At 35.8% G+C, this 11,206-nt stretch overlaps 1 protein-coding gene across 1 annotated transcript; it reads left to right on the top strand.

The window, feature by feature from the left end:
* The first annotated feature begins 4,492 nt into the window (after window positions 1-4,492).
* On the top strand, window positions 4,493-5,533 carry LOC127878553 (uncharacterized). Its single transcript, XM_052425084.1, has 2 exons — window positions 4,493-5,135; window positions 5,250-5,533. Exons 1-2 carry the CDS (start codon window positions 4,493-4,495, stop codon window positions 5,531-5,533), a joined length of 927 nt encoding a protein of 308 aa, XP_052281044.1.
* The last annotated feature ends 5,673 nt before the right edge of the window (window positions 5,534-11,206 follow it).

Here is an 11,206-nt window from a genome sequence, read left to right as displayed (position 1 = left end):
AGACGTATAACCTGGAAGAAATTGAACAAATATTTTAAAAAAAAACAGCTAGACTTGAAACATTAGCAAGAATTAAAACTACATTGTTATGTGAGGCATAAACAGATCTAACTTAAATTTATAAAAGACATTCATAAAGGAAGTAAAGAATGAAATAAAATACAATTTTAGTGTGTGTATTAAGATAAGTTGCATAAAAGTTATATTTTTATTGATCGCATCTCAATGACATTAAAAAAAGTTTCGCGAGACTATATGACAGTGCATAACAACAATTAACATAGATGCCATTAAAATAGTTAGAAGAATGTTAATAAACACGAAGATAAAAGAGAATATTAGTTTCTTTTGAAACATCCTTTATTGAGTAAACCGTCGATAATTAATGTGTACCGATTATTGTATAAATTGATATATTTTACTAAATACACGCGTGGTACATAGGGCAATTACATACATTGTTATACAATTATATAATTATTATATTAAAGCGCACATAATCAGACTAACCCAATTGATGAGGCACTATATGCATAACTTTTTTTTGCGACAAACGCTAGACGTGTGTTATTTGCAAAATATTTTGCGTAAGATTGAATTGAAAATCCAATACTCCGGGCAGTTTAGGATCTGGTCACCCAACGTCGATCACTCTGCCATCGACAATAAGATGCATGAAGGTAGTCAATCAGTTAATTCATTATACCCGTTTATGTTTAATACTATCGCTTTACTTTCGACAATACGAGTTCAAGTTAAGATTGTAAGGGGCCAGATTAAATATCGTTGTGTGGTTTGTATTTGCTTAAATGCATGCGATTCCAGCATGAATCGATAGATGTTCGACAAACACTACTCAAAATGTCGCTGTCTTCTCGGATCTCGGCATATATCTCTTGTGTATGTATAAATTGACTAGAATTTAAAATATCGTTTTCAAATTGTAAACACTGATAACATTATTATGGGGATTGATCGCGAAGTAGACATTTAAGAAGCCTCGAACGGCAAACCAATTTGGTTTTACGATGTTAAAGGGGCCTTTTCACAGATTTTGGCATGAATTGAAGTTTGCCATTAAATGCTTTAGAATGATTAATGTTAGTATTGGATCTAAAAAGCTCCGGTAAAAAATAAAGAATAAAAAAGTAACCCTCAACAGGGCTCGAACCACTGACCCCTGGAGTCGTGGAGTAAAAAATCTACCACTTAGACCACTCGGCCATCCGTACTCAAGTGTGTGTATATATCAGAGTTTATTTTCATGTCCTACTAGCCTCTTCACGAGGTCTTTGTAGCCCGACCTGTATCCGTACTCATTATATGAAGGATGTATTTTATACTTTATATAAGCAATCCTTGTAGTTTCACAAAATATAACGACAACAACAAAACTCTCCAAATTACTCAATAGTTTCGCGTTGCAACGCTTTATAATTTTCAGGTTTTTAAATCGTCAAAAGATGCATATAATGTTTAATTTTCAGTATTAATGCTTCCTCACAAATATCATAACTAAAACAACTTTTTTTAATTTTGTCAATGTACCAAAACGTGAAAAGGCCACTTTAAACAACTTTAAGACAAGCACCAATTTTGCGACGTTCTGAAGTGTTTATTAATATTAATGCCAACGGCTTTGTTTCTGTTTTTTTTTTAAACAAAGCTTGTTGATTTATATATACAAGAATGGAGAGCACATTTTAAAAATAATATGTTTCTAATCATTTACACGAATATCAAAGACGGTATTTACATAGTATTTTATCTAGAATCTTACGGACAACTGTCAGTAAAATAAGAAAAATCGCCACACAATTAAAGGACACAAACAGGTAACATTCAATACGTCCCGTTGATTGAAATCAACATCTTTCAAATATTTCTTTGAAATAATGATTTTACTTAAACGAATCAGTTTCGAAATTACTTTAACATGTATTTAAGAGTTGTCCAATTGTTTATGAATATAAACTCGTTTGTGATAATTATTGGCTTTTTAAATATTTCCAGAAGATGAGCGGGTGTTTATGTTTAAGGCCTTCCATTGTATTTGTATGCCGTTTTTGTTTTTGCATTGTAACTTGCTAATAAAATCTTACTTATAAGAAGTTTTTTTCTGCATAAATTAAATTCCGTTTTATAATGCAATCAGTATTCAAATTTCGACCTAAATAAGGTTGGTAAATTATTATATAATTATATGTTTGTCACACCCACAAAAACTAACTTGAATTTTAATGTAAGTGTTTTTTGAATAATCGAAATGAAATATAAATGGCCATTAGGTTAATATTACATGCTTGTTCCTTTTTTATGAAAATTTATTTTCCAGCAAACTGTATTGTTTCATTATTTAAGTAACATTTACATCAAAATTATCTCTTTTTGCGCAGACTGTATATGCACTAATTTTCAGAGTTCGGTTTGCGGCAGTACATGATAGTAAACATATAGGAACGTATGATATATATTTTTGTACAAACATTTTAATTATCAATGTTGTAAGAAGTGTATGATGTAGTTAATTGAAAATACTGGATAGGAAAACCTAAATCCGAGAAACAATATTAGGGGACAAATATTCTTTTTTTACATCCGCTAGTTTTTCATTAAAAACATATGACCGATTGCCTAAACAAATTATTGGGAATACATATAATACAACAGTGAACATACAAATTCTGGGCACTATTTCTATTGTGTTAAAGGGTTATATATACATCATAATTACAGATGTCGTGTACGTTGCACTGTAAACAAATTCATCCTTAATATAGTTTCATATAGACAATCATCAGCTAGTTGTATTCCTGCTTACAGAAAGAAGAAATTTTCTACAATGTCTTTTATTTGACCTTTAATATAATAATGTAAAACAAATTAACAAATATAGATATTGCAAAGATTTGCATCCTGATGGATTATAAATTATTAATAAATACACACGGAAAAATGTATTAAGCCAAACTGGCGAGAGAAAAAAAAACAAAAAAAAACTTTTAATAGCTAAAGATTTCGGGAAAAAAAGCGGATTTAGTTTTCATTCGCTAAATTAAGGTATGTTTATTTCAACCTTTACATATATTGAAATGAGTAGAGATATGATTAGTTAACAACATATTTTAGTATGATTGCCCCACATTCGAATACCGCATAGGAGGAGATCCATTCGATATTCAGTATGATGTTTGTGACACATTTGCAGCCAATGTCCGTCAAAGCCCATCGATCAAATAAACATAAATAACGCCAACCACGTTTGAGGCAACCACGTGTAAATTTGAAGATGTAACAATAAGCTGTTCATAAATATAAAAGACACTTTGATAACTACCATAGTTAATGAACGTGAGCGAGGGGCATTAAGCATGTAATAAGTTCGTCGTAAATGAGGACCGGTGTCCTCTTGATAAATTGCAGCTATTATTTAAGCAATATATTTACTGTATATTTATGTATTATTTTGCAATAAACTGCATATGAAACTGTCCGCATGTCCAGTAATTGATTATACGAGTAATGTGACAGCACGGCCTTGAAACAGTATAAAAGTATGAAGCCGACCTATCTCTTAAGTTGGCCAGAACGGACCGTTCGGGGTAAGAGCAGTTTTGCATATTTTCATAACAGTTTAGGACTACCGTTTGGTACAGTGTTTTCAGTGTTTTATTTAAGATATTATATTAGACATTTTATATTTAATTTCGATTCTTATTGCAAAGTAATTTAAAAACAAATGCTAACTGTCCTTCAAAAAATATGTGTTAATACTTTCTTCACCTAAATTTTACTTACAATATTTATTTATTAAACAGCACCTTTTTTTGCAATTTTTGTTTTATGATCTAACAACATTTTCTGTCGGCGCGGTTTCGGAATAACTTCGAGTTTTTTTCTTGGAATTTCAAAAACTTTGCTTTTCTGTAGAAAAATATGTCGCGCACAGAATCGTGGTAGATTTTGTTCAACGACTACGGTATTTTTCATCGTTGATTTATTTAGAGTAAATAATTGTTTCATGTTTCAAATTATAACATTGTTAAATATTTATGAATATTAATACGTCTATAAGACCTAATTATGCATGAATATTCTTTACTATTGAAAAACTGTATAACCTTTCAGTTACCTTTCTATCTATATCATAGGTGTTCAAATTAAAACGACGAGACATTACATATGTATTTTATTGTCAGTAAAAGGTCATTAATGAATAACCATAAACTATAATACATGTAATATACCAATTAAATATTATTGAAAAGTAAAAGTTACAAACCAAAACGTTTGATTACAGGTACTATACTATATGTTTTATGAACAACTGCTTAGCTGACACCGTCTATACAAATATTGAAGTCGATATGAATTAAGCGAGTATGGCATAGTGTGATATCCTGACCTGTTTGAAATGCAATGCCGTTTTTCCTGATATTCAGATGTGAAACTTATTTTGGTCTCACTTCGTATGTTTTCCAGAACTGCCACGATGAAAATCTTAGCAATAGTTTTAGCCTCGCTGGCTGTAGCCACTGCTTACTATAGCGGCCGTAACCGCGGCTATGGTGGCCGAGGTGGTTACGGAGGCGGTTACGGAGGAGGGTACGGAGGCGGTTACGGAGGCGGTTACGGAAAAGGCGGATACGGCGGCTATGGAGGCTTTGTAGGCGGTTATGGTGGATACGGAGGCGGCTACGGAGGTGGTTACGGAGGCGGTTACGGAGGCGGTTACGGAGGCAGTTACGGAGGTGGTTACGGAAAAGGCGGATATGGAGGATTTCTAGGCGGTTACGGTGGCAAATATGGTGGTTACGGAGGCGGTTACGGAGGCGGTTACGGAGGTGGTTACGGAAAAGGCGGATATGGAGGATTTCTAGGCGGTTACGGTGGCAAATATGGTGGTAACGGAGGCGGCTACGGAGGCGGTTACGGAAGCGGTTACGGAGGCGGTTACGGAGGCGGTTACGGAGGCGGTTACGGAGGCGGTTACGGAGGCGGTTATGGAGGCGGTTACGGAGGCGGTTACGGAGGCGGTTACGGAGGCGGTTACGGAGGCGGTTACGGAGGCGGTTACGGAGGCGGTTACGGAGGCGGTTACGGAGGCGGTTACGGAGGCGGTTACGGAAAAGGCGGTTACGGAAAAGGCGGTTATGGAGGCGGTTACGGAGGCGGTTACGGAAAAGGCGGATACGGCGGATATGGAGGTTTTCTAGGCGGTAACGGTGGCAAATATGGTGGTTACGGAGGCGGCTACGGAGGCGGTTACGGAGGCGGTTTCGGTGGCGGTTACGGAGGCGGTTACGGAAAAGGCGGATACGGCGGATATGGAGGTTTTCTAGGCGGTAACGGTGGCAAATATGGTGGTTACGGAGGCGGCTACGGAGGAGGTTACGGAGGCGGTTACGGAGGCGGTTACGGAGGTGGTTATGGTGGATACGGAGGCGGATATGGTGGTTACGGAAATGGCAGATACGGTGGTTACGGAAATGGAGGTGGTTATGGCGGTTACGGCGGTTATAAGGGCTACTAACTGGTAAACTGTTTGTCTTTAATCCTTTGCAACTAATGGTCTTTTTATAATACATGGATCTGCATATGTTTTAATGTATTCAGTTATAGCTCAAATCATAAGAATTCTGCCCATGCGCCGTATTAAACAATATAGAACAAAAAACTTGTTTAATATGACCATTTTGGATGTTCCTGCAGTGTTTGTTACCGGTATTGTAAATAATTGTTTTGTATTTTCAGGTATCCATTTCAACATTTCCAAGATACCCGATATGTTCAACGGACATCGAGCGCAATACTTTTGTATATGTTATTTAATATTTTAAATGTTCAACTATATGTAAATAGAAAAGATGCAATGCAATGCACGTGTTTGTACTCTTTATGCTGATCATTCACTTGCAATTCACTTTTAATAAACGTTATGTATGAATGCACTACTTTCTAAGCGCAAACTTGTCTTGCAATTTATATCTACTGAGTTGACATATACTTGATAGCGGTACTACAAACCTAGAAGTATACCATTTTTGTTTCAAAGATTTAGATAATTAAAGCCGTTGCAGATGTTTTCCAACATAATGCAAATCAAGTCCTTAAATACGCCTACGCATGCTGTTCTGATGTCCTCCTTAGCCGATCAATGGTAAAATTCTTTTTTTGTACCATATTAAACAATTAAGAGTCAATTTGTAGCGTAAACGCCGAAAAGCAACAGCTTGTTATAAAGAAATACAATATAATTTATAATTTATAATATGCAAAATACAATGGCTTCTAAAGATAGAAACGAAGAATAAAGACGATGGACTAGGAGTGTCCTAGAATATCATTGACAATAGCTACATAATAAAATATATCTAAAAAAGCACAATAAAATGTGGACTATTCGACGGTATGTAGATTTGATGCAACGCGTTCACAAAATAGTTCGGATAAAAAAGTAAAAATGATTTTTTGAATGTGATAACTAAATTTCAACTGGCGCACGCAAACCTCATAACACACATCAAACGCAAAAATCAAAGTAATGATGGCAATGCAGTTGTTCGCTATTATTTAAACCGAGGACAAAGTCCCCATCCTAGTATCTTCGAGACCGTCATAATTATTATCAGAAGCATTTTTTCATCACAAGATTATCGACATCGCATTATAGGTCAATACCGCTCGATTGGCCGGCACAGGTACTACTTAAAAGTACGCTGGGTTTTCTTAAGTATACTACAGTGTTACGCGGTTACGATAATAATTTTTAAGGCATCCGGTCATACTCCGGGTAATTGTGAGTATATTTCTGTACCCCGGGTACTTTGTAGAATACTTAAGAGCACCAGGAGTACTTGTATGTAGTACCTGGGCCGACAATTACCAATTGGGCGTCAATACCGATCGATTCATTTTGATGTGGAAATATGAGGAATATTCATGTCTTGTTACTGAATTATTGCTTTAAAACTTTTGATCAATAGTTTATAATGATGATGTATACATCGTTTGTATATGTTAACAAAGGTGAACATATGATGATGATAATAATATGATGACGATACAATCTTGATGACGAAGACGATGGAGCTTATAGCAGTGATGTTAGTATGCTGTTGCTGCTGCTGATGATGATACAAGAACATGATGGTGGTGTTTTTTTCTGTTGTTGATGATGATGTTCTGTGGCTGATGATGGTGATCATTGCGATGATTAGGTAGATTGTGATTAAGATGAGAAGGAAGAATATGAAAAGGATCATATAGCGCTTTTATTTTATTATCACTATCTGTTTGACTGCAAAGTGTAACGGAAAGGTAACTATTTTGGAGTTTGAACACCAATTCTGGCTTGCCATTGGAGTGTGGTGCAACAGGACACAATTCAGTAATTGCAGTCTATCGTGCTTTTTTCAACAAGAACAACACTCATTAAAAGTAAACACTAAGCTTTCGATGCAGCGATGATTCAATAAATGGTTATTCCAGCAATAAATGTGCTCAATTGTATTGTTTTATTTTTTATTATAGTTTTTTTTTTAATTGAACATTTTATCAATGCATGTGTAACATCAACAAAGAACACGAACTTGACCGGAAGTCGAATGACGGATGGACATACTTAAGGACGATCGAGGGTCTTTCCACCCCCACCAGCGAATGTGGGGCAATAAGCATGCATTAATGACTTATGGACAAATATTTGCATGGACTTTTATGCGATACATGAATTTTAAAGAATGATTTGTATAATGTGGTGACGCGGCCAGTCTTATATCATGTTGTACATTAATACGTTTTTTGTAAATGCATGCTTTTTAGGTTGATTGTACAGCCCTATACAACACATTCATTTATAAACTGGTTCTGTTTATGTAAACATGCATCATATACATATCGTAACATAATACAAACATGGGCACTCGTATTTATATCATCATATATAAATATATAAATTACATGTTTATACATGTGCGTTTAAAAAAAAACGCCTGTTATTGATTTAACATAATTTAATGGCAGTTCTACAGTATACTAAGATGCCACTTGAGATCCATATAAGTTAATACGAGAATTTAAGTGCCACTTATATACTTTACCTTAAGGTACCACGTCTTATTGTCAAGAAAAATAAAAAGAAAGAGACTAAAAATTATTATCGATTACCATAAGCATATTATAAGTACGGTGGAACTAAATAGAGGGCTGGATTCGCGTAATCAATAACAATAACAATCACAACTAATAGAGTGATATACGAAAAACATCTATATTTAATTCACATAACTGTTCACACTGTGAATGAACAAAAACTGTCACGTGACCACAAAAGTCATCGTCAGTAGTCATTTTATGACAACAAAAGGTAGGTTTTTTCGGCGTAAGCTGTATTAAGCCAGCTTTTCACCCTGACTTGACCTTTGTAAGTGTCCAATAATATTCAAATAAAATTTCCCGCGGCTAGGTACGAATGAATACACTTCATTTATTCCATTGGCTGATTTGAGTGTAACACCAGAACATTGGAAACATATCCGCGTCTTTGTAACACTGTTTTACTGCATGAAACAATTTTATCTCTAATGAAAAGGCTCAATAGATAGAACAGTTTTACAATCAATTTTCGACATAAATACAGTTTGTGCGTACACCTTTTATTTTCAGAGAATTACCAGCGCAAAAGCGTTTATACTAAAGGCTATATTCTCATATTTAGTACTTACTTGCATTGCATTTCAACCCGCGAGGTTTCGGGTCAATTCGCGGCCAGTGTGTGAAAGTCAGAGTTTATATTCAGTTCATCACCGGAGTTCGCAGAAGGGGTTGCGATCTTTTCATTGAAGGAAAAAATTGGAATCTATGTCTGATGGAGTAAATAGTTCGTTTAGTCGCTTTGTCGATATATCAATATTTTAGGCACAGCTGTTGCCTTGGTCGTGTACAGTTGGCGTAAACAAGCCGTCGTTTCAGCAGCAGAATTGTTACCTAACTTTAATGCATTGCATTCCAATCCGCAAGGTATCAAGGTCAGTTTGCGGTCAGTTGCAGAAATCTTTATATAAACGCCGTTTCGTAAACTTTGTGCACTTGAAGTCTGTTTTGATCAGAAAGATACTAAATAAAGATATTCGGCGATATTATTGTGGTATGTCAATCATCGATTTTTAATATGTTTTCGACATTTGCATGATAAGGACCAATTTTGATAAAATTAATTAGAAATATTTATCCATTTAGACCAGTTTATTAAGCATGAGCACAATAATTCACTATACTATAATTATGCACTTAAATAAGATTCGAGTATTGCCGGCTGACCTATATGCACTCGTTTATTTTCATGTTTCTTGTGTTTTTCTATTCTGTAAATATAGATATCTGAGTAATAATATCACATTAAGCAAAATAAGCCACGAAATCTGGCGCAACACCCCGTAATTGATTTGCTTGTGATGTAGCTAAGAACTGCGCAGAAAAAAGGCATCCGCTACTTTTTATCTCATAGAGATAACTTTTGATCGTTCATAAACATCGACCACAATCAACGCCGTATATCTTTTTTAAAGATATTTCTTGTTTCCAATATCTTTGCTGATCACCCTCTGACTTTCATACGATCTAGTGCATGCAATTTGGCATGCATATAGCTTTCGATCGGTATATCACGCGTTTTGTGTGTTGCTATGGTTTTCGAGAACACTTCGGCGCAAATTTCAATTTAAGAAGCAAACGTCAGAAGTAAAATTACAAAGAGTCAGTGTTCTGGAAAATTAACGATCACATAACTGTCTATGCTTTACCGGACAAACATATAGTACATATGTCTATGCATAAACAAACAAAAATATCTACAAATGAAAATCATTGGATATGTAGGTTTTATATTAAACTTATTGCAATCCATTTCTACTCAGTTTAACCAAACAATAAACCAGTTCTTTCTTCGGTGCGAATAAGGATTTAGAAACTGGTTTCAAGTTCTTTATTGAAATCGAATAAGGAACTGTGTTTTATATAAATAAAACTAAATGGAAATGTACCGTAATAATTACTTTTTATTCCCAACCTGCATGTACAAAATTTTTCTTTGATTTACTGGTCACAATTGATCATTTTAATGTATTGTTTATTAAAACATGTCAGTTTCTTATTCGATTTGAATAAGGAATAAGGAACCAGTTCCTTATAACTTTTTGATCCAAATAAGGAACGGGTTTATCATTTAATAAAACTAAGTAGAAATGCAGTCCTAAAAGGTGGACTGAATACTGCAGTGCCCTCTACATGTAACTACCAGCTTAAACCAGACTCCAGTCTCCTTCAGACCGATCCCAGACCAGAAGCGAACGACATAAGTCCGTCCATACTTAAGGCAGAGGTGGAGGAGACAGTGCGTTGTCTTTAAGCAGGAAAATTCTCTGGGAATGGATAACGTTCGTTCCGAGCTGATTAAGTACGGAGGATAGGCAACGACTGCAGCAATGACGGCACTATGCCAAAAGATCTGGGGGCAGAAGAAGTGGCCCAAGGAGTGGACCCAGTCACTGGTCATACCCCTACCTAAAAATGGCAACCTCAAGTTGTGCGAGAATTACCTCACCATCAGCCTCATCAGTCATCCCAGCAAAGTAATTCTACGCATCATTCTTAATCGATTGAAAACTAAGACCGAAGAACTGCTGGCCGAAAAGCAGGCTGGATTCAGAGCTGGGCTGAGTACAGTGGAACAGATCTTCAACTGAAAAATCATCATTGAGATATACCTGCAACAACAACGTGAGCTCTTCCACAACTTCATTGACTTTAAGAAAGCTTTTGACCGCGTGTGGCATGATAGCCTATGGCATGTTATGAGAGGATTCAAAATTGACGAATGGCTGGTGCAAGTCATTCAAGAATTCTACGGAAACTCCAGCAGCGCAGTACATCTCAATGGACAGCAGGAGGACCTCTTCAGGACATCAGTGGGCGTCAGTCAAGGATGTCTACTCTCTCTTGTCCTGATCAACCTTTTCCACGAGAAGATAATGCAGAATACTCTAAGTGACCAACTTACCCATATCTCAATCTGAGGAAGACCCATCTCCAACTTGAGATTAAGCAGTCAACTTCAAGATCTCACCAACAGACTCTATGAAAGAGCAGGAGCATACGGCATGAGGGTCAGCACGGAGAAGTCGAAGATCAAGGTGAACAGCATGAC

Source organism: Dreissena polymorpha, chromosome 4, assembly GCF_020536995.1.
Source record: "Dreissena polymorpha isolate Duluth1 chromosome 4, UMN_Dpol_1.0, whole genome shotgun sequence".
Classification (NCBI taxonomy): Eukaryota; Metazoa; Mollusca; class Bivalvia; order Myida; family Dreissenidae; genus Dreissena; species Dreissena polymorpha.
The sequence above is the reverse complement of the archived record's forward strand: the minus strand, read 5'-3'. Positions and strand labels throughout refer to the sequence as shown.

What these genes read in the sequence shown, in the direction of transcription:
- LOC127878553 (XM_052425084.1), top strand. Translation starts at nt 4,493, where the DNA reads ATGAAAATCTTAGCAATAGTTTTAGCCTCGCTGGCTGTAGCCACTGCT. An exon ending in AGGCGGTTACGGAAAAGGCG is followed by an intron (nt 5,136 to 5,249) that starts GTTACGGAAAAG and finishes GTGGTTACGGAG; the next exon opens with GCGGCTACGGAGGCGGTTAC.